The 21,043-nt window shown below is 52.4% G+C and overlaps 3 protein-coding genes across 8 annotated transcripts; 2 read left to right on the top strand and 1 right to left on the bottom strand.

Annotated features, from left to right (window-relative positions):
* Nucleotides 1-1,149: 1,149 nt before the first annotated feature.
* Nucleotides 1,150-4,632, bottom strand: Cks1b (CDC28 protein kinase regulatory subunit 1B). Its single transcript, XM_052180027.1, has 3 exons — nucleotides 4,477-4,632; nucleotides 2,076-2,203; nucleotides 1,150-1,645 (listed from the first exon to the last, which is right to left on the bottom strand). Exons 1-3 carry the CDS (start codon nucleotides 4,533-4,535, stop codon nucleotides 1,593-1,595), a joined length of 240 nt encoding a protein of 79 aa, XP_052035987.1. The 5' UTR covers nucleotides 4,536-4,632; the 3' UTR covers nucleotides 1,150-1,592.
* Nucleotides 4,633-4,740: 108 nt separating this feature from the next.
* Nucleotides 4,741-15,244, top strand: Shc1 (SHC adaptor protein 1). 5 transcript variants are annotated; one of them, XM_052180022.1, is made up of 14 exons: nucleotides 4,875-5,031; nucleotides 7,289-7,391; nucleotides 8,433-8,600; nucleotides 9,177-9,247; nucleotides 9,752-9,815; nucleotides 9,906-10,025; nucleotides 10,407-10,460; nucleotides 10,754-10,805; nucleotides 10,960-11,086; nucleotides 11,667-11,853; nucleotides 11,940-12,009; nucleotides 12,087-12,218; nucleotides 12,359-12,597; nucleotides 13,562-15,244. In XM_052180022.1, exons 1-14 carry the CDS (start codon nucleotides 5,021-5,023, stop codon nucleotides 13,688-13,690), a joined length of 1,527 nt encoding a protein of 508 aa, XP_052035982.1. In that variant the 5' UTR covers nucleotides 4,875-5,020; the 3' UTR covers nucleotides 13,691-15,244. The 5 variants fall into 5 exon arrangements, with proteins under 5 accessions (XP_052035981.1, XP_052035982.1, XP_052035983.1 ...); XM_052180021.1 differs by lacking the exon at nucleotides 7,289-7,391 and having other exon boundaries at nucleotides 4,741-5,031; nucleotides 7,977-8,600; XM_052180023.1 differs by lacking the exon at nucleotides 7,289-7,391.
* Nucleotides 15,245-15,601: 357 nt separating this feature from the next.
* On the top strand, nucleotides 15,602-20,687 carry Pygo2 (pygopus family PHD finger 2). Of its 2 annotated transcripts, none has more exons than XM_052180025.1 (3): nucleotides 15,602-15,682; nucleotides 16,343-16,392; nucleotides 18,320-20,687. In XM_052180025.1, exons 2-3 carry the CDS (start codon nucleotides 16,351-16,353, stop codon nucleotides 19,382-19,384), a joined length of 1,107 nt encoding a protein of 368 aa, XP_052035985.1. In that variant the 5' UTR covers nucleotides 15,602-15,682; nucleotides 16,343-16,350; the 3' UTR covers nucleotides 19,385-20,687. The 2 variants fall into 2 exon arrangements, with proteins under 2 accessions (XP_052035985.1, XP_052035986.1); XM_052180026.1 differs by having other exon boundaries at nucleotides 15,633-15,958.
* Nucleotides 20,688-21,043: the final 356 nt, after the last annotated feature.

The raw sequence follows: 21,043 nt of genomic DNA, 5'->3' as shown, positions 1-21,043 counted from the left end.
GCACAGCTGCGCAGTCGAGAACAACCTATGGTACAGCTTTCCTTGCACCCTTGGGACAAAGTGGTGGCAGGGTCGCCCAATGGTTAGGCCGCCTTTTAAAGGTTCTTACGTTTGTATGTGTATAAATGCTGTGCGTGGCTCTGAGTTGCCACGAGGGTGCTGGGAACCGAAAGCGGGTCTTTTGCAAGAGCAACCAGTGCTCTCCATCACTAAGCCATGTCTCTTCCCATCAACCACTGTTCTTAAACAGCTAGTTGAGATCTTTTTTCTCAAAGCTTAGTGATAACTACTGGCTTGACATTCTTACACCCAGTCTCCACTCCAGAATTTTTTCTAAAATCCGTTTAAGTATTTATTAATGAGTACACTGTTACTGACACACCAGAAGAGGGCATCAGATCCCATTACAGATGGTTGTGAGCCACCATCTGGCTGCTGGGAATTGAACTCAGAACCTCTGGAAGGGCAGTCGGTGCTCTTAACCACTGAGCCAGCTCTCCGGGCCTACTTTTTGAAACCTATGGGTGAGAGTGTATGCCAGGTGTGTCTGGTCTCTGTTGAGACCAGATATTCAATCACCTGGCACTGGAGTTACAGGTGGCTGTGAGCACTCCAACATGGTTGCTGGGAACTGAACTCAGGTCCTTTCAGAGAGCACTAGTGCTCTTAACTGCGGAGCCTTGTCTTCAGCCCACGGCAAAGCATCACTCTCAGAAGGCCTGGTGGGCTCAGTACTTGAAGTACAGCTCCAGCCATTACTCACAGAGGCTGGAGTAGCACTTAATCCCTTTCCCACGTCTTTGATGCTCTTCAGACGTTGGGACTGTGTAAAAGTTTATCTGCCTTGATGGGACAAGGTTTACCAATAAAATCATTATCTTAGGGTAGTCATCAGTGAAATACATTTCAGCGAATATGTTTTTACAGCAAGTCCAATTAAAATAGATTACAAATTAGTTATTGCAATATTCAACTAAACCTCACTACTGCAATGAGCCAAGTTTCCATTATCCACCTGAGGATACAGAATGGGAATGATTCCATAGTGTATCACCTTGGCTGTAGCAGGGGGGTGGCTCAGAGGGAATGAAGGGGTGAGGGGTGGGGTACATGGTGACCCAGGGATATGACGATCTCATAACCACAGCATTAAGATTATTAAAAAAACTTCCTTTAATCAAGGCTTGTAACATGGAAGAGATTTGTCAGATAAAATGGAAAGTTTCCAATACATCGAAACATAAATCCATACGTCATCATAAATACAATACCCAATAATAAAAACCACAACAGCAAATTCCCACCATCCCTGTAACAGCCAAGATCTGATTTCACACGCTTCTGACAGATGGCAAATATGGCCTGCTGGATACAGAGCACACTAGGGCTTTGAGGTCACACTCATCCGACAGGGCTGTGGCCTTGGTGGCTCAACTTCAGAAGCAAAGCAGGCACCAGCACATTTAAAAGTGTATCCTTTACACAGACAGCAAAGTGAGAACTAGGAAAGCAACACGGTGACGCGATCAGAAAGATGGGAGGGAGAGAGGACGGCTGTGTAAAGCTCGCGGTCGGAAGGCGGCTCGCCGGCTTCATTTCTTTGGCTTCTTGGGCAGTGGCCGCCGGAACAGTAAGATGTGAGGTTCTGAAAAAAAAAAAAAAATCAGTGAAATCTAAGAAAGAAACTCCCAGCATTCCGAGCAGTGCTCTTGCGCAGTGCGGTGCTGAGTGCTACTCAATCTTCACACGGCAAGCAGGCAGACGCAGCCCGAGCCTGGCCTTTCTGCCACTCACACAAGTGTTAAAATAGAATTGCCTTTGCGTATCTGAAACAGATCCAGTCATTTGCAGGGGCCACAATCGGGTAGATGTGGTCTTAAAAAGTCCCCTCCGGCTCAATGGAAGGCAGCAGTTATTTTTGTTCCTTTCCAAGCAGGCTCGTCCCCATCTTCCCCCACGGCCTACATTCTAGTCATTCTGGTCCCTTTGCATATTGAGTGTGGGAAGACCCATCAATGACTGATGCCCTGTCCCCTCTCCTGCTCTGCTCTGTAATCCTCCCACATCCTACTGACCTGGTTCGTGGATCATATAGTGGACCCATCCCTGACTCTGCTGAACGCCGAGATTTCTCCATTCAGATTCAGACATCAAATGGGTTTTAGGGACCAGTTTGGCTATGTCCTTGGGCAACATGACATGCCTGCAACAAAAACACGGGGGTGCGAGTGAGGATTGTGTCAGAGCTGGCAGTCTGTCAGACACTGACCTACAGACAAGGAGAAGCAGAGAAAGAAGACATGCTGACTGTGGTAAATGTGCCATGGTCCTGGCACTCGGAGACATGCCAGGAGGATTGCCAGGAGTTTGAGGCTGTCCTGGGCTACAGAGAATCTGTAAAAATAACTAGCCCAGTGTGGTGGTGCACTCCTTTAATCCCAGCACTCAGGAGGCAGAGGCAGGCAGGTTCAAGGCCAGCTTGATCTATAGGGCAAGTTCCAGGCCAGCCAGAGCTGCAGATAAACCCTGTCTCAAAAACAACAAACAAAAACAAGAAAGCAAAAGCGAAATAAAAACACCCATGGGTTTTGTCCATTTTCATAAAAGAACACAAATGAACTGTGATGGACAGCTCCTGGGTATGCGACACTGATGGCATTGGTCTCTCCCCTGACCACAGGCCTTCCCGTCCTCTAGCTGATTGCCCACTCTGCCATCTCTAGGAAAGGTCTGTCATGGGGTGGGGACTGGAATAGGTATGAAGGCAAACATGTAAATGTTCATACTTCTAAGGGATGTGCTACAATACTCGGGAAATCCCAAGCTTTCCCAAGCAAAAGTTTATGGCAAAAAATTACCTGACTTGACTACTCCAAGAAGACTTACTTTATCATGCTCAGTGAAGATGTACCGAACGCTTCCTTCGTGGTAATAACAAGAGCCCCACCCCTTAATTGTAGTCCAAATGTTAGAAAAGAACTTCCATTCTAACCTGTCCCAGGCACACAATTGTGACTTCGATGCATAGAACCAAAAAAAAAACCCAAAATAAAATGAAACCCAAATAAACCCCTCCTTTAAACAAAGATGCCACCCGCTAAGCTGGAGTTGCAGCTTCTCAGGGATGAAGCCACTCATTTCTCCAGCCAAGGGAATGCTGTAAGTGTAACATTGTTACAGACATGAAAAACAGCTGAGCACAAAAGTTAACTGGATCCAAAAAGCACGTGGCTGTTTATGCCATCCAGTAACAAAGCAGTCGGCCAGGCTTGGTTTCTGAGACCCAGGTGATTGTCATACAGCCCTGTGGGGTTTTTCTTGCCAATAAAGGATGCTTGTGTTTGTCAATACACACCCCAATTCTCCAGGGTGTCTGAAACAGGACACGTTTAGAGATACAGAAAAGCTAGTTTTCATTTTATGTTCTCTAAGGAGAAATAATACAAATTAGGAAGTACTAGAAGCGGGGAATACAGACCCGAGTAGAAGCTTGTCTTCCCTCCATTTAAATTCACAGACAAGGCACTTTCACAAATGCTTGCATATTTGATGAAAGAATTTCTTACAATTCTTGGCCAATAGCCAGCATTTCGACTGTCTAAGGACTGCCCTGTGTTCTAAGGGTCTCATCTCCTCCGGTCTCCTCCTAGCCTTCCCCATTCCTTCCATCAGCACTCAGCTGTCAGTCTTTGGTAAATCAGTTTATTCTTAGGAGTCTGTCCTAAGCACTCGCCATTCATCACTTTGCACCTTATTGTCTTGAGACAAGGTTCCATTCTGTTGTCCAATCAATCCTGCAGCCTCAGCTTCCAGAATGCTGAGATTAAAGGTGTGAGGTACCGTAGCAGCTTACCCTGCTCCTTAACAGAACACTGGAGGCCTCGATGCACTCCAAGAATGCTCAAATATTTGAAAGATATCTACCTAGTCCACCGTCTTCTTGCCACTCCAAGTCTTGTAAACTATCTAAAACAAGGCTGACAACCACTCCTCGTTTTCATAAACTAATAACCACCAGCGCTGTGGCTCTTACAACTGTCCTTTCATCAAGAGCACGAAACTTTCAGCTCTGCACTGGCTACCTTCTTTCTCCTAGCAGACTTCGAGATTTCAGTAACGCGAGCAGTTCCTATTAGGGAAATTAACTTGCCACAACAAAAGTTGTGCTAGTGATGTGAATTCCCAAAGGTGAAACTGATCAGAACTACAACACGCTTCTATTTAACAGCCGGCCAACTCCAAATTCCCTTTCATTGTTTTAGAACCTCCATCCACCTTATGCGCATGTGCTTTGCGGCAGCACCCACTCCCACCCCCACCCCACTCCCCGCTAATCTCTTGCGCACGCGCCGGTTCTACCCTACTTCCCTCCCCCGTCCCCAATCCCCCGCCTCCCCCTCCCGCCTAGGTAACTAACTCCTCGGGTGCTTTTGTCAAGGCACACAACTTGGCTGTAGTCCCCGCGCCGGCACTAACCGGTACTCGAACTCCTCGTCGTCGTATTTGTCGGAATAGTAGATTTGTTTGTGAGACATGACTGCTCTGCCCGAGGGCGCTCAGCGCCGCGCCGCTGGCCTCCAGACAACTCCCAGCAGCACGCGCTCCCACCCTCTTTGGCCTCCCTTTCAAACACACCGCCCGCACTTCCTATTGGTCTCTTTGGCCAAAGGCGGGACAGCTCCATTTTGAAGTTCTCGATTGGCTTGCACTGGTGTCTCCTCAAGTCGTAAATGGAGTGCAGTGCTCAGGTTTCTGAAGAATGAGCTGGGTCAAACTAGGATTCTTATTGGCTCTCACTGCGCCCCTTGAGCCTGCTCGCGCACTCATTGGCCAGCTTTGGAGAGCAGACGGGTAAAGGAGGGACAGCGAGGTAGGGGGTCAGGGGTTAGTGAGGCCGGAAGTGAGTGTAATAAAGTTTGTCTGGGGAGGCCCAGGCCGGGGTGAAAGTTGGGGCGGGGACTTAAGCAGACAGTTGCGTGATCCGGAACCAGATCGACCCGCGGTGCGGTGCGGAGACTCCATGCGACCCTGGTAAGTCTAGACTTTTTGTGGCGACCCACTCCTCCTCCACCCCGGAACCCCTCTCCCAGGACCCTACTTCCGGTCTTGGTGTATTAGTCCCGCCCCCGAGACCCCTCTCCGGAAGTCCCACCTTCCAACTTCAGGGGGCTCCCCGAACCCCGACTTGTCTCTCGTCGCGACCACACCCTGTGGTCTTACTTCCCTGAGAATCCCACCCCCAGACATGTTTCCCATAAGATTAGTCTTTCTAGTTCTCTGAAACTGCCTCTTCAGAATTCTCGGCTAAACCTAGTCCATCAAAAGCCTGGCTTCCAACAGGGGGAAAACCTTGCTTTTGAAAGAACGATCTGACTTTGTAGAAGTGACGCCTTCTGGGACCCCGCCCCTCTGGGACCCGCCCCTTCCACTGTCCACGTCTGATCCTGGGAATGTCCGCACTCCTCGTTAGGGACCTCGTCCCTTCAGGATTCTCCTTCCTGTTGGGCTTGGGTCCCTGCCGAGAAACCCAGGTCTTAAATTCCGGACGTTTCATCCGCTTCTATATCCCTCTCCTTGTTTTAAGCTTTGGACTTAATTTTCTAGAAAATGTTCTAACTTCCTTAATTTTCATAAGGTGGGAGGTTGAAATTAGTGGTGTCGTTTCCCCTCCTGTAACCTCCGAGAGTGAATTAAGTTGATGGGCTGAGTTTGGTTTGCGGCTGCAGAGGGGATAAGGGGATGGCTTTTCTCCTCGTCCTTTCTGGGGCAGACCCCATCCCAAGGACAGCCATAGATGGCATCTTCCCATGCCTGGATTGGGCTAAGCATTGGTTTGTGTGAGCCTAACAGGAGTAAAAGTCTGCTGTCAGAAGAAAAACTTTTGGAGACAGGAGTAGGGGGTCGTTGCCTTTCCGTTGTTTTTACCAGACCCTTCCCCCGACCAGATACTCTGGCCCCTCTTGACTAACCTTCCCTTCCCTGCTGGAAACATTCCTGAGGCGTTCGCCATTTCCGGCCATTTCCTGCCCCTCCGGCTTCCTCCCTGCTGTGCTGAGGTGTTAGCCGGGCTCTCCTCCTGCCCCCACTACCTAGACTTTAGTTCAGTAGAGCAATCTCTCGAAGCGAATTTGAAGGCTCGTGTTTACTTTTTCTTCCAACTGTGGGCACCTGTTGATCATTCCTGGCCTTTGGATATGAACGCTCCCACGGAAAGCCATCTTTCAATATGACGTCATGGTGTGTGTTTGTGTGATTTTTTTTTTTCCTCTTGTGCCTGAGAGCTGAGGTCTTAGCAAACAGAATGACAGTATTTCTTTCCAGGAAGAGACGTGGTGTTCAATAACAGCTTTCCTGGGACGGGGACTAAGGACAGGTGACGGAATGAAACGTGGTATTTAAACTGCTTTAAGTGCTACTACTTGGGAGGCAGAGGCAGGCGGTTGATTTTCTGTAAGTTCTAGGCCAGCCTCAACTACAAAGCAAGTTCCAGGGCAGTTAGTGTCTTTACACCGATAAACACTGTTTTGAAAAACAAAAAACTAAACAAAAAAGTATCTTTTACTTCCCATATTTGGTTACTTTTTTTTTTTTTTTTTTTTTTTTTTTGGTTTTTTTTGAGACAGGTTTCTCTGTATAGCCCTGGCTGTCCTGGAACTCACTCTGTAGACCAGGCTGGCCTCGAACTCAGAAATCCACCTGCCTCTGCCTCCCAGAGTACTGGGATTACAGGCGTGCGCCACCACCGCCCCGCGGTTATTTATTTATTTTTAAGGGAATAACGCAAAAAAAAGGGGGGGGGGATAACGCGATAGTTTTTTCTGGAGCTATTTTGATTGGTCACTTTCAGTAACTTCCTGAGTGGCCGTTAGTAGAGCTATGGCAGGAAGCTGTGGGCAAAGAAATGCGGGTTTGGTATTATTATGCACTTATGGCCAGATTCCAACTTGTGATATCCCTTTCTCCTTCCTGCCTTTATTAACACAGATTTGTTTATGACCCTATCCCTCTGTGGCTTGTAGGCCCCAGTTCTGTTTGTTTAGTTCTCCTACCTCCTAGGCCAACTCCCCCACTAGTATGAGGTACACTGTCAGGTGAAGTTTACAGCCCATACGCACATCTGTGAGTCCAAGGGGTGGCTGAATCTCTCTGTATCTCCTAGGGCCTTCCAGAGCCCCACCCGACTCTGCAAGTCTGTTGGTCCTTGGTGTCTTGGAGAAACGGGCTTGCTCTAGCTCTTGCCTGGTCGTCCCAGATGCGCCACCTAAATTGGCCTTTATTCCTATTTCAGCATTGTCTTTCCTCTTGGCCTGGCACTATGCCCGCTGGGACAGCTTTCCCTCCCTGGTCTCTACTGTGGTCCACAGCTGTCGAGGAGGACGCTAATGGCCCAGGTTCCCTGGGGCTACCACCTCACTCACTGTGTGTGGGGGTGGTCTGGGGCAGGGGCTGAGGGGTGGATTCCCCGTCTTCAGCCAGGGCTGGAAAGGAAATGCTAAACTCTGGGGGTCACCCCCCTCCCGCCCAGCAGACTGTTTCCTTCCTTCCTTTCCCTCCCCGTCTTCCCTGTCTTCCTGCTCTCTTTGGCTTGCCCACGTCGGTTTGGACTGGTCCAGAGTTTCTCTTAACTCCTTCCTTTCTTTTTTCTCTTTTGTTTCTTCTTCCATCTTTCTTTCCTGCCCGGCACCCCCTCCTTCCCAGACAGATTACTAGTTGTTTGTATTGGGCCGGGAGAGTGGCCTGGGTAGCGCAAATTGTGCGGGGAGGTGTCTCAGCCCCTCTGAGCGTGTGAGTCAGCACTGTCCTGGGGATTGGTCTCTCCTTAGTTCCCCGCCCCTGGGGAGGAGCCAGTGAGCTCTGGGTCCAGCCTGTACTCCTCAGCCAGAAGAGCTTTCCTAGCTGGGCTGGCCAAGGATGTGGTCTGAAACTGTCTAGGTCTGAGTTGGAGAGCAGAGGTCATTTGTCCTTCGCCTCCCCAGGTCATCTGTTATCACCGGGCTGCCGAGGTCAGACTAGGCTAAGGGCCTGGGCATGCCCTCTGCCTGGCCCCCTTGCCTGCACTGGCAGGGGGGCCGGGCCGGGCAGCAGCTCCACTTCTCACCCCAGCCATGGATCTTCTGCCCCCCAAGCCGAAGTACAACCCACTTCGGAATGAGTCTCTGTCATCGCTGGAGGAGGGGGCTTCAGGGTCTACCCCGCCGGAGGAGCCACCTTCCCCGTCAGCCTCCTCCCTGGGAGCCATTCTGCCTCCTCTGCCGGGGGACGATAGTCCGACCACCCTGTGCTCCTTCTTTCCCCGGATGAGCAACCTGAAGCTGGCCAATCCTGCTGGGGGGCGCCTGGGGCCTAAGGGGGAGCCAGGAAAGGCTGCTGAAGATGGGGAAGGGAACGCAGGGGCAGCCCTTCGGGACTCAGGCCTCTTGCCCCTCCTCCAGGACATGAACAAGCTGAGTGGAGGCGGCGGGCGCAGGACTCGGGTGGAAGGGGGCCAGCTGGGGGGCGAGGAGTGGACCAGACACGGGAGCTTTGTCAATAAGCCCACACGAGGCTGGCTGCATCCCAACGACAAAGTCATGGGACCTGGGGTTTCCTACTTGGTTCGGGTGAGTGCACATCCCCTTCCCACCCCCTCCAGCCCGCCCTCCAGTTCCTCTGCTCACTCCAGATTTGCTGGGACTTCCTGCTCTTCCCCAGCAACATCTGTGCCGTTCTCTTAGTTCTTAGACCAGGTGCAGTCTTTCTCCAGTTCTCTGCCTTGCATTAAGCCTGTGAATCTTCTGCCTTTCCTCCTTTGGTTCCCACCCCCACCCCAGTTTACACAATGCCCAAGTACTTCTGAGGCTTTTAGTAAAAGTTGAATGAAAATGACTTCTTGATTCTTCCCTCTGGACTCCTCCCTTTTCTAGAGATGTCACTCCATCCCACCAAAGGCTGCCACTCCTTTCACAATCCCCCGTGGTGCATGAGGGTCCTCTTTTGTGGTCTTTCTTTCCTCTTTCCCCATAGCCCTACACCCACAGGGTGGTAGCCCCGGGCCGTAGGAAGGCTGCGTCACCTTTGCTTTCCTTAGGGACTAAGGACTACAAGAGGCAAAGCCCTAGGACCTTCTGCAAGGGCTGGTGAGGGTGGGGTGGGGGAGGGGAGGGGCAGCTGATGCATTCTTCCCTCTTTCCCCACAGTACATGGGTTGTGTGGAGGTCTTACAGTCAATGCGAGCCCTTGACTTCAATACCCGGACTCAGGTCACCAGGTTAGTGGAAAGGCGGGTGCATTGTTGTAGTTTCAGGATTCCTGAACTTACAGAAAGCTCAGTAAGGGGGAGGAGGAGGAGGAAGTTCAGCATTTGGTGGTGGTGCTGATGGTGGACTTCTCATGGGTGGTCAGACTTGCAGAAGTAAGTCTGCCTGAAAGCCAGCTCTGGTCTGGAGCACCACCTCAGCGATCTATCCAGCCTTGGAGACTGTGGGAAGATGAACTAGAAAAGGCAGGGGTAGGAGGTTGCTGATGCTTTGGGGAAGGCAATGGAACATTCGGTAGCTGGGAAGAGGTGGGGCTGTAGCCATTGAGGTCCTAACCCAATCAGCCAGGAAGCGGCCCCTCGGTGTCATCAAATATTAAAGGCCCTTAATTCAATCCACCACGACAAAGAGCCTGGAGTGCTCCGGGATCTGGCCTGGTCTTCCCTTCCCCCAGCCTGTGGCAGCCCCAGCCAGGGGGAGGCCCGTGGTGGGTCTGAGTCCTCCTGTTTCTCCAGGGAGGCCATCAGTTTGGTGTGTGAAGCTGTGCCTGGTGCCAAAGGGGCGACAAGGAGGAGAAAGGTATCTGTGTGGTGGTTGGGGCTGGGTAGTGGAGGTAGGCGGAAGGCACGTGCAGGGAGAGCTTGATTCTGAGCCGCGGGCCTTTCCCAGCCTTGCAGCCGCCCGCTCAGCTCCATCTTGGGGAGGAGTAACCTGAAGTTTGCTGGAATGCCCATCACCCTCACCGTGTCTACCAGCAGCCTTAACCTCATGGCGGCAGACTGCAAACAGGTGGGCAGGGCTGCTGCGAGGGAGGGCCCGGGGCCAGTGGTGGGGCCACCAGGCGGGGATCAGAGACCCGAAGAGTGGAGTCCTCAGGAGCAGGTGCAGAGTAGAGGTGGAAGAAATTAGAAAGGTTGGGGACAGTGACACCTTTTATCCCAGCACTCAGGAGGCGGAGGCAGGTGAATGCCTTTGAGTTCCAGTCAGGGCTACATAGTGAGACCTTGCATCTCATCCCACCAAAAGAAGAAAGAAATCAGGAGAACGCAGGGTAAAAGACCGAGAGAATGAGCCTGGGGCTCCCAGGCGCTCTGCTGGGTTGGGACACGCAGAGCCCCGAGGCTGCCTGACAGTTACCATCCCTTCCTTCCCCACCCCCGCCCTCATCAGATCATTGCCAACCATCACATGCAGTCCATCTCATTCGCGTCTGGTGGGGATCCGGTGAGTTGGGGAGCAGAGGAAAGACTGGGGTGGGGGAGATGAGGTAAAGGGCTAAGAAGATGCTGGCTAAAGGCTGGGTGTGGTCCCAGCACTCAAGGGGCAGGTGACTCTTGAGTTCCAGGACAGCCAGGGCCATGCAGAGAAATCCTTCTTGAAAAACCCAAAGAGGGAGAGAGAAGGTACTTTCTAAAGAAGTGGGGAACAAGGAGTGTGAAGTATCTGAGAGGGAAGAGTCTTAGTGGGTCAGGCGTTGTAAACCCTAGCTAACTATCTCCTGAATCTACCCTCTGCAGGACACAGCTGAGTACGTTGCCTATGTTGCCAAAGACCCTGTGAATCAGAGAGGTGAGGCTTGTGGGCAGCACTGGGTGGGCCAACTCTCTGAGTAGCAAGTGTGAAGTTACACTTGGTAGGACTGTCCTGTTGGGAAGGACTGGGGTAGGGACTCCCTCTCAGCACCCTGTCTCAGAACTCACTGGTGGTCCCCACTGTGCCCCAGCCTGCCATATCCTGGAGTGTCCTGAGGGGCTTGCTCAGGACGTCATCAGCACCATCGGTCAGGCCTTTGAGTTGCGCTTCAAACAGTATCTCAGGAATCCGCCTAAGCTGGTCACCCCCCATGACAGGTGAGCTGGGCAGGGAGGGAGAGCAACTCTCAGCGCCCCAGGCTGGGCTTGGAAAGCAGGTTTCTTCCTGTGCCTGAGCTGAGCTGGGGCAGTCACCTGTGACCCTGCTTCCCATATGGTTGCTGGGATTTGAACTTAGGACCTTCAGAAGAGCAGTCCAGTGCTGTTAACTGCTGAGCCATCTCTCCAGGCCTCTTCAAGTCTCAAGAGATAAACAGATAAAAGGCCACCAGGGACTTTGTCTGTGAAATCATTCTGGATATCTCTTGTTTGACTGATAGTACTTTCATCCCTCTGAGGAGGTAGCTATCAAAAGTGAAATTCAAAACCAAATTAAATCTCAAATCCATGTCCTTTCAGTTGAGAGATCTTGTGTGTATCTCTCCATCCATCCATCCCCCCCATTTTTTTATTGCTATTTCTTACATTGTGGAGGAATTCCAGGCTTACAGGGTTATACATCAAGCCTTGGAGCTGACCCATAGCATACACCTAGGATGTGGTCACTGTGCTCTTCCCTTCCTGGGCCTCCTAGCTACCTAGTTACACCTGCCTCTTCTCCTGATCCTTCTGTTTTCAGGATGGCTGGCTTTGATGGCTCAGCTTGGGATGAGGAGGAAGAAGAGCCCCCTGACCATCAGTACTACAATGACTTCCCAGGGAAGGAGCCCCCTCTCGGTGGGGTGGTAGATATGAGGCTTCGGGAAGGGGCTGCTCGACCCACTCTGCCCAGTGCTCAGATGCCCAGCCACTTGGGAGCTACACTGGTAAGGGGCCAGGATGGAGATGTTTATGGCCATGGTGGCAATGGTTGGCTAGGGCCTTGGTCTCACCCAGTTTTCTTCTCTTCCAGCCTATAGGGCAGCATGCTGCAGGAGACCATGAAGGCCGTAAACAGATGCTGCCTCCACTGCCTTGCCCAGGTGAACAGTGTGCTGGTAGGGACAGATGAGGACAGGCAGCAGGGCTGGGATTGATGGGGTTTCTTTTCCCTTAACAGGCAGAGAACTCTTCGATGACCCCTCCTATGTCAACATCCAGAATTTAGACAAGGCCCGGCAAGCTGGGAGTGGGGCCGGGCCCCCAAATCCTTCTGTTAATGGCAGTGCACCCCGAGACCTCTTTGACATGAGTGAGTGAGTCTCTTGTAGCCCCACCTCCTGTTGTTCCTTCTCTTCTGCCTGTTCTCCTACCTGGCTGGCTTCCCACACTGAGTCTGGGTCTTGGGTGGATACTGGGCCAGCCCTCCTAGCCATCTCTCTACACCCCTAGAGCCCTTTGAAGATGCACTCAGGGTGCCGCCACCTCCCCAGGCCATGTCCATGGCTGAGCAGCTCCAAGGCGAGTCCTGGTTCCACGGGAAGCTGAGCCGGCGGGAGGCAGAGGCGCTGCTGCAGCTCAACGGGGACTTCTTGGTGCGAGAGAGCACCACCACGCCGGGCCAGTACGTGCTGACTGGCCTGCAGAGTGGGCAGCCCAAACACCTGCTTCTGGTGGACCCTGAAGGTGTGGTAAGTGTGACAGAGGTGTGGTAGGGGTGGTATAAAACAAAACAAAACACGGTACTTCTTCCTCTCCATACTGCTTTCTAGACTTTCTTTGCGAGAGGCTTTCTGCAGGCCGCCTTTGCTCTGCTAGATGCTTGCATCTGCCTGCAGTGACTCAAGTTCCTTCCCTGCTATCCTTGAGTCTGACCAAGTTCTCAAACCCCAGACCTCCCAGACCTGGAGAGTTCTAACTTGATCTGAACCCCTTTTGCTAAGTGAGGAAATGACCCTGGAAAGGCAGCGATGCTCTGTGTCAGTGGTTAGGGGGGTGGAGACCCCAAATTTCTTTTTGCAAGAGGAGTCAGGAGTCTCCCTAGCTGCTTAGCCTCAAACTCAGTGTTCTTTTTTAAACAAATCTGACCTGCCTTACTATTCCATACAACCTTAGTTTCTTTTCTTTTTTCCTTCCTTCCTTCCTTCCTTCCTTCCTTCCTTCCTTCCTTCCTTCCTTCCTTCCTTCCTTCCTTCCTTCCTTCCTTTCTTTCTTTCTAGGGGAAGGGTGGGGTTCAAGATGGGGTTTCTCTGTGTAGCCCTGGAACTCACTCTGTAGACCAGGCTGACCTTGAACTCAAGAGCTCCACCTGACCTTGCCTCCCTAATGCTGGGATTAGTGGCTATCCATCACTGCCCTGCTTAGCTTCTTTTCTTTTCTCAGCAGTTTTTCTGCATTGGCTTTCCATTGCTTATTCCCGTTTGAGAGACACCAGCTTCCTTCAAGTCAGGATTTTTCCTGTCAGCTTCCGTGATTTCTGGTCTCCTTCACCTTCTCCCAGTTCATGGACTGACCCATTCCCACTGACGTGACTGTCTTCTCTGTAAAGAAGAAAGCCTAGATAGCCATGGCTGACCTGGCCCATCTTCCTCAATCTCGGAGGCTAAGGTCTTACTGAACTCTCTCCTGAACTGACCTATTCCACCCCCTTCCCAGGTTCGGACAAAGGATCACCGTTTTGAGAGTGTCAGTCACCTGATCAGCTACCACATGGACAATCACCTGCCCATCATCTCTGCGGGCAGCGAACTGTGTCTACAGCAGCCTGTGGATCGGAAAGTGTGACCCTGCTCAGCCTCTCCTAAAGGATGCTCTCCATTCCCTCTACCGTGGTCTCGAACTCATGGGACCTCTGTTTTGTGGGTCTGGCCTCAGGTGGCAACTGGGAACAATGAGGACATGGGTTCAGTGCCCACTTAAGGGAGAGGGTTTCAGTTGGGAGCCTGGGGTAGCATCTTGCCTCTGCCCAAACCTCACCAAAGTATTAATGTGCAGAGTGGTCCCTCTGGGCCTTGCCTGTGCCAACCTGATGCCCTTTCCCCCAAAGGGTGGGTTCTTAAAATGGAAAAATGCCCTGTGCTGGTAGGCCCATTGGAGCAATTGCCCTTTGGGGAAAGGGAAATAATCATACCTCTGGTTTACTCCTGGTCTTCAGGGTACCCCAGATCCCTCATAACATATCCCATTCCCTCTGCATCCCCTTAAACCTTTGTGCCTTTGACTATCGTAGATCTGCAGATACTTTATGCAGAGTTCTCAGGCCCTTCAGAGGTGGACAGGGGTCACTGACACCTTGGCTTCTGGAATCCTGTCCTGCTCAGCACCCCTTCCCGAGTCTAGGGAGATAGGGGCAGGAGTGGCAGCTATCTCCTCTGCCTTAGGATGTGCAGCCTGTAAGAGATTGCCCCAAGCCAGGATGTGGTGGCACACGCCTTTAATCACAGCACTCAGGAGACAGGGGCAGGAGGATTTGTAAGGCCATGCCGGGTCTACAACAGAGTGACTTCCAGGACAGCCAGGGTTCCAGAGAGAGGACCTGTCTCCAAAAACCAAAAAGGGTGATATCCCCAGAGCCTTCTTCCTGGTGGAAGCAGGGCGGGGCAGGATTGGACCCCCCTCTTGCTCAGTGCCTCCTGACCTCAATGCCTTTCCTCCAAGGGGTCTGTATACATTTCTTAAGCCTGCCCCTCCCATGTGTGCATGTGTGTTATGGTCTACAGCCGAAGTCTAACCCTTACTGTAACCCCATCCCGTCTCCCTCTTTTGGGATGGATGTGTGTGGCTGACTTGGGCCCCCAGGCTGTGTACAGCAAGCCGGGTTTGTGGAGGCACTGAGACTGAAGCAGTAAGACAGTCACCACTACCATCGCAGGTCTGGAACTGCACTCTCTTTTTTAAAAAACGTGTATACATTTTAGGGCTGTAGATTTATTTTCCTGGTTTTGTTTTTCATTGCTGACTTTTGAGCACAGAATTATGATAATCAATTACATTTATACATCACCTCGTTGACTTTTCCAAACTTTTTTTTTAAACAATTGTTGGGATTTTACTCCCTGGCCTAACTAGGACAGGATTCTTTTTCCTCTTCTTCTTCTTCCTCAAGACACATAAGCAGAAATTTGGCTGAACAGTGTTGTGGGATTATGATGTGATAGATCCTACCTTCTGCTTGCGGGCACATGCGGCCAGCACAGAAACCTTGCAAGTTCACTCTGTATGTAGGCTTTCTGGACAAGGAGTGGTCGACTGGTTTTCAATCTTGGCTGTCGCCTATTTTTGGTTTGGATGTCTTATACCAAAGGGAAATAGTCTTCATTAAAGTCTGTATTTCTTCTACCTCGGCCTCTCAACACCTCTGGAAAGTGTGATTGATGGGGCTTCTGTGGGAGGTGGTGGCGGACCCCATCGGGGCTAGGTCCAGTAGAATCAAAGCCAGCGCTCGCCCCCGGGCACCAGTTTTCGGAGATTACGGGAGCTGCGCGGCTGTGCGGTGGGGAGGTGTCTGCCGGGAGACTGGCTCGCGGCAGGAAGGGGCGTGTCCGGACCGCCCCGCGGCCCACCCGGAGCTCGCGCGGGCCCCTGCCGAGTGGTGCTTCCCACACAGCAATCGGGCCAGCTGGGGCGGCGACAGCCGCGCTTCGGAGGAGTGGCAAGGCGAGGCCCAGCCTTCCTGGGTGCGGCGTCTGGGCCCTTCCCAGCTTTCCCTCTCCACCGCGCTCGGTGGTGGCGACCCATTGGAGTTCCGGTTCCGGTTGCTGCGGCTGCGGGCGGGCGGTGAGTCTGGAGCAGGCGCGCAGTTGGTGCTCCGGCTCTGTGCTTTCCCCTTCGGCGTGACTAGGGCTTGCTGATGCTCGCGGGGGCTGCGCTGCCCCTGACTCCCCTCCGGGCGATGGTGCGGCCTCAGGACGCCTCCATCCCCCGCCGACGCTGACTCAGGTCCCCAATCCATGGCCGCCTCGGCGCCGCCCCCACCGGACAAGCTGGAGGGAGGCAGCGGCCCCGCACCGCCCCCCGCACCGCCCAGCACCGGGAGGAAGCAGGGCAAGGCTGGTGAGAGCGCAGAGAAGGGCAGGGGCTGTCCAGGCCCAGGACCCTGGCACCTCGGATGGAACGGTTGGGGGATGGGGGAGGTTGCCTAGGAGCCTGGAGGTAGCCTCAGGTGAGAAGGGTCAGTGGTTGGGGATAGGTGTCACCGAACACTTCAGATTTTGGAGGACCCTGAATGGAGAAAAACTTGGTAGTTTCAAGAAATAGGGTTATCTTTGAAGGAAGGTGTAGATGACAGTGTAGTCATACTAGCCATTTTTCATATCTCACCCCTGTTTCTTAAATAAATAAGCAAGTGTACGTAGAGTCTGGAGAGTGGCTGGGAGAAAAGAGGCTGTAGAGACCTCAGGAAAACTTGCCTCCGTCTGCCCATTGCTGCCCTTCCAGGTCTGCAAATGAAGAGCCCTGAAAAGAAACGAAGAAAGTCCAATACTCAGGTAAGTGGGGTCTGCGGGAAGTGTTTCCTAGAAGCCCCCCCCTGCTCTGTCCAGCCGAGTACCCGGTTGCCCTCTGTGCTTCTGACCTGGTGCAGGATCAAGACGAAGTGGAAATACTCTTCTCTCTTTGCCCTTTTGGATCCTAGTTCTGTCCTGAGGACATTTATTTAGCACAGCCTTTTTGAGACAAGGTCTCATGGGTGCCAGACTGGCTTCATATTTGCTGTGTAGCCAAGGATGACTTTGGATCTCTGTGATCTTCCTGCTTTGGCTTTCCAAAGTGAGGGGATTCCAGATGTGCACGGGATTCCAGATGTGCACTGCCATACTGGTTTCTGCAGTGCTGGGGACTCTGGATGAGTGCAGGTGCCCTTGGAAGCCAGAAGAAGGGGTCAGATTCCCCAGAACTGGAGAAGAGGCATCTATGAGCTACCAAGTGGGTGCTGGGAACGGAACCAGAGCATCTGTAAGAGCGCCAGGTGCTCCTGAACCCGGGAGCCATCTCCAGCCTGCACTCTACTTTGAGACAGGGTGCCCAACCTTGCTTTATCTTTGCTGGCATGACTGGCATGCAGCCCCAGGCCCAGCTTACTGAGTCTTTTCTAAGTGTCATAATAACTACAGTGCTTTAACAGTTTCCTATTAGAAAAGTTGAAGCCGGGCGGTGGTGGCGCACGCCTGTAATCCCAGCACTCTGGGAGGCAGAGGCAGGTGGATTTCTAAGTTCGAGACCAGCCTGGTCTACAGAGTGAGTTCCAGGACAGCCAGGGCTATACAGAGAAACCCTGTCTCGAAAAAAAACCAAATCCAAAAAACAAACAAACAAAAAAACAAATGAAAAAAAAAGTTGAGAAAATATGAGGCTTTTACAAAGTTAAATACTTCCCCGGGCAGTGGTGGTGCACCCATTTAATCCCAGTACTTGGGAGGCAGAAGCAGGCAGATCTCAGTGAGTTCCAGGCCAGCCTGGTCTACAGAGGGAGTTTCAGCGTAACCAGGGAGCTATACAGAGAAACCGTCTCAAAAAACAAAACAAAAAAAGTTACATATTCTGAGTGCTAGCTTACCCATTGTGCACAAAACCTTGAGTTCAAACCCCAGCACCATCTAAACCAGATCTATACACCCCAGAGATAGAGGCGGATGAAGGGAGTGAGAAGTTAAAGGTCAGCCTGGGTTATATAAGGCAAAGTTTTTAGAAATTAATTACTGCCAGCAGCGGTGGTGCACGCCTTTAATCCTAGCACTTGGGAGGCAGAGGCAGGTGGATTTCTGAGTTTGAGGTCAGCCTGGTCTACAGAGTGAGTTCTAGGATAGCCAGGGCTACACAGAGAAACCCTGTCTTGAAAAACAAACAAAATAAAAAAGAAAGAAAGAAAGAAAGAAATTACTTTGGGTTTTTTACTTTTTTGTGAATTTTGATGTTTTTATTATTGTATTTAGCTATATGTATGTTAGAGTACAAGTGCTGAAAGAAGCCAGAGGTGTGACCCCCTCCCACATGGGTGCTGGGAATCACACTGGTGCTTAACCACTGAGCTATCCCTTCAGCCCCATCTGCCTTGTTGGTGTTTTGGATTTGGTTTTTTCGAGACAGGGTTTCTCTGTGTAGCCCTGGCTGTCCTGGAACTCACTCTGTAGACCAGGCTGGCCTCGAACTCAGAAATCCGCCTGCCTCTGCCTCCCAGAGTGCTGGGATTACAGGTGTGCGCCACCACCGCTTGGTGGTGTTTTGGTTTTTTAAACACAGTGTTGTTGCACTGTGGGTCTTTTGTACTGTGGGCTTTGCCTTGCACCCTGTAGCATGCTAAGGTCAGTCAGAGTTTCGGATCTGAGCTGCATCAGCCTCCAGAGAGGCTGTGTGTTGTGTCTCCTTGTTTGCTTGTGTGCAGTGCTCTGTCTCCCGTCTTCTTCCTGTTTTCACTAGGGTCCTGCATACTCACATCTGACGGAGTTTGCCCCACCTCCGACCCCCATGGTGGATCATCTGGTCGCTTCTAACCCATTTGAGGATGACTTTGGGGCCCCTAAGGTCGGGGGCGCAGGCCCTCCATTCCTCGGCAGTCCTGTGCCCTTTGGAGGCTTTCGCGTACAAGGGGGCATGGCGGGCCAGGTACCCCCAGGCTATGGCACTGGAGGAGGAGGGGGTCCCCAGCCACTTCGTCGCCAGCCTCCTCCCTTTCCTCCCAACCCTATGGGCCCAGCTTTTAACATGCCTCCTCAGGGCCCTGGCTATCCGCCCCCAGGCAACATGAACTTTCCCAGTCAACCCTTCAACCAGTCTCTGGGACAAAACTTTAGCCCACCTGGTGGGCAGATGATGCCAGGTCCAGTGGGGGGATTTGGTCCCATGATCTCACCCACCATGGGGCAGCCTCCTAGAGGGGAGCTGGGTCCTCCTCCTCTCCCCCAGCGCTTTACCCAACCAGGAGCACCTTTTGGTCCTTCTCTTCAGAGACCTGGTCAGGGACTGCCCAGCCTGCCTCCCAACACAAGTCCCTTCCCTGGTCCAGACCCTGGATTTCCTGGCCCTGGTGGTGAGGATGGCGGGAAGCCCTTGAACCCTCCTGCCCCCACTGCTTTTCCCCAGGAACCCCACTCGGGCTCCCCCGCTGCTGCTGTTAATGGGAATCAGCCCAGTTTCCCCCCTAGCAGCAGCGGTCGAGGTGGGGGCACTCCAGATGCCAACAGTCTGGCACCCCCCAGCAAGGCAGGCGGAGGCTCAGGGCCCCAGCCTCCCCCAGGCCTGGTGTACCCTTGCGGTGCCTGTCGGAGTGAAGTCAACGATGACCAGGACGCCATCTTGTGTGAGGCCTCCTGCCAGAAGTGGTTTCACCGCGAATGCACCGGCATGACCGAGAGCGCCTACGGCCTGCTGACCACCGAGGCCTCTGCCGTCTGGGCCTGTGATCTCTGCCTCAAGACCAAGGAGATCCAGTCTGTCTACATCCGAGAGGGCATGGGCCAGTTGGTGGCTGCTAACGATGGGTGACTCTAGTGCCACGGCCTGAGGAAGTGCACCTTTTCCAACGCGCTCCTGCAGAGCGGCTCTTGCTCCATGTCTTCCACTGGTGTCCCCTCCCTGTGGAGCGGAAACATGGTTCCTGGAAGCAGAAAAGGAACTGAGGCGGGCAGGCGCAGAAGCCTGGGTTGCTTTCGTTCTTGTTGTTGTCGTCATTTTTGTTTGTTTTTTCTGGGAACTTGTGCACTGAGTACCTTCAGAGATCCAGGAAACTAAAGCCGTGCTGAGCAGAGCCATTCGTAGAGTCGAACTGGAGGCTGCAAGAGAAAGGGGCCTGGAGGGAGTTTCAGAGGGCAAGGTGTCCTGTGTGCAGATGACAGGTGACCCCAACACTCGTGCCTACAATACCTGTGTAGCCCCACAGCTGCTACCGGAGCTCTTGGGGTCACATGCTCAAGGTTTCTTCGCTCCCTGAGATTAGAACCCCATTCCTCGGGTTCTGGAAAAAAATGGGGATTTCTCTCTCTTTCTCTGTGTCCCTTCGTCCTTTTTTCCCCCTGGACCTGACTTACTCCATTCTCCTTGGGGCACCAAATACCTTGAGGAAACAGAGTTCCTAAGTAGGGCAGCTGTCTGTCCGGGGCTTCAAGACTGTAGGTAAGAGATGCTGAGAAGACATCTTCCTCATACCAAAGTCACTGATCCTCTCTCAGCTTCTCTTGTAATTTTTCTCTCAGTGACCATGTTTTGCCAAAAATTGGGATATGTGGTCTGAGTGACCAGAGTGTTTGAAGTTGGGGCTCCCCTGGAAGTCTGGACTGCATACCCCCTTCCCTGCCTGTCTGGGGAACGGTGGGACAGTGCTATTCTTCAGCTCCTGGTGCTCTCGCATCCTGTCTCCGGGAGACATTTGGGAAGGCACGACGCCCTTATACCTCATTCCTCCCTGATGAGAGGATCCAAGGGAGGCCCTGCTGTGGCTTTGGGGACATGGGGCAGGGCAGCAGAACTCTCGAAGCCATGGTACTGTGAGCTGAAAGAAGCTGGCTCTCTGTGAACCCTTTTTGTCCTGCGATGTCATCGTGGGCTGGTGATCCAGCAGCTGGGCTTGGTTTATTTTTGTTTCTGTAGCCAGTGATGGGGTTGGGGCTTGATCAGGAGCCTCTCTTTCCAGCTAGCCCAAATGTCCATTCCTCAAACGGCTGGCGAAGACAGGCTTGGGTGTGACCCTGCGGAGAGTTGGAGGTGCCCAGCTTGGCCATGAAGGCTGCCTTCTGAGATTTCACGCAGAGCTGGCAGCCTTTGAAGCTGAGGAGGGGGGGTGGACCCGCTTCTTCCTCTGCCCCTCAACTCCTAACTGCACGGCAGCCTCTGCTTAGCTCTGTGGTGCTGTGGTTTGGTTGGTTCACCTCTGTTACCTGCAGCTACTTTTGTGTTGTCTCCATGGTTTGTAAAATGCTCCAGGGGAGGGCCCATCCCCTTGTTTCTCTCTGCTACTTTTTGGTAGAAAGTGGGTTGGCAGGGATGTGGTTACAGGATCTTTTTGTACGGTTGGATTAATAAAATGACTTGAAAATCCAGACAAGGACTCCTTTGTTCATCTGCAAAAACTGTTGGGATAAGCCACTGCTCAGAGGATGTCTAAAGGGTGGGACTGTCCCTGCTCTAAGCTGCTGAGTCACCTTGTTC

Source organism: Apodemus sylvaticus, chromosome 4 (assembly GCF_947179515.1).
Source record: "Apodemus sylvaticus chromosome 4, mApoSyl1.1, whole genome shotgun sequence".
Classification (NCBI taxonomy): Eukaryota; Metazoa; Chordata; class Mammalia; order Rodentia; family Muridae; genus Apodemus; species Apodemus sylvaticus.
The sequence above is the reverse complement of the archived record's forward strand: the minus strand, read 5'-3'. Positions and strand labels throughout refer to the sequence as shown.

Excerpts from the sequence above, each read along its gene's own strand:
- Pygo2 (XM_052180026.1), top strand. The coding sequence starts at position 15,856 with ATGGCCGCCTCGGCGCCGCCCCCACCGGACAAGCTGGAGGGAGGCAGC. Across the intron at positions 15,959-16,342 it reads GAGGAAGCAGGGCAAGGCTG|GTCTGCAAATGAAGAGCCCT; the intron begins GTGAGAGCGCAG and ends CTGCCCTTCCAG. Across the intron at positions 16,393-18,319 it reads GAAGAAAGTCCAATACTCAG|GGTCCTGCATACTCACATCT; the intron begins GTAAGTGGGGTC and ends TGTTTTCACTAG.
- Cks1b (XM_052180027.1), bottom strand. The coding sequence starts at position 4,535 with ATGTCTCACAAACAAATCTACTATTCCGACAAATACGACGACGAGGAG. Across the intron at positions 2,204-4,476 it reads GACGAGGAGTTCGAGTACCG|GCATGTCATGTTGCCCAAGG; the intron begins GTTAGTGCCGGC and ends TTTTTGTTGCAG. Across the intron at positions 1,646-2,075 it reads CTATATGATCCACGAACCAG|AACCTCACATCTTACTGTTC; the intron begins GTCAGTAGGATG and ends TTTTTTTTTCAG.
- Shc1 (XM_052180021.1), top strand. The coding sequence starts at position 8,106 with ATGGATCTTCTGCCCCCCAAGCCGAAGTACAACCCACTTCGGAATGAG. Across the intron at positions 12,010-12,086 it reads GCCTCCACTGCCTTGCCCAG|GCAGAGAACTCTTCGATGAC; the intron begins GTGAACAGTGTG and ends TTCCCTTAACAG. Across the intron at positions 12,598-13,561 it reads TGGTGGACCCTGAAGGTGTG|GTTCGGACAAAGGATCACCG; the intron begins GTAAGTGTGACA and ends CCCCCTTCCCAG.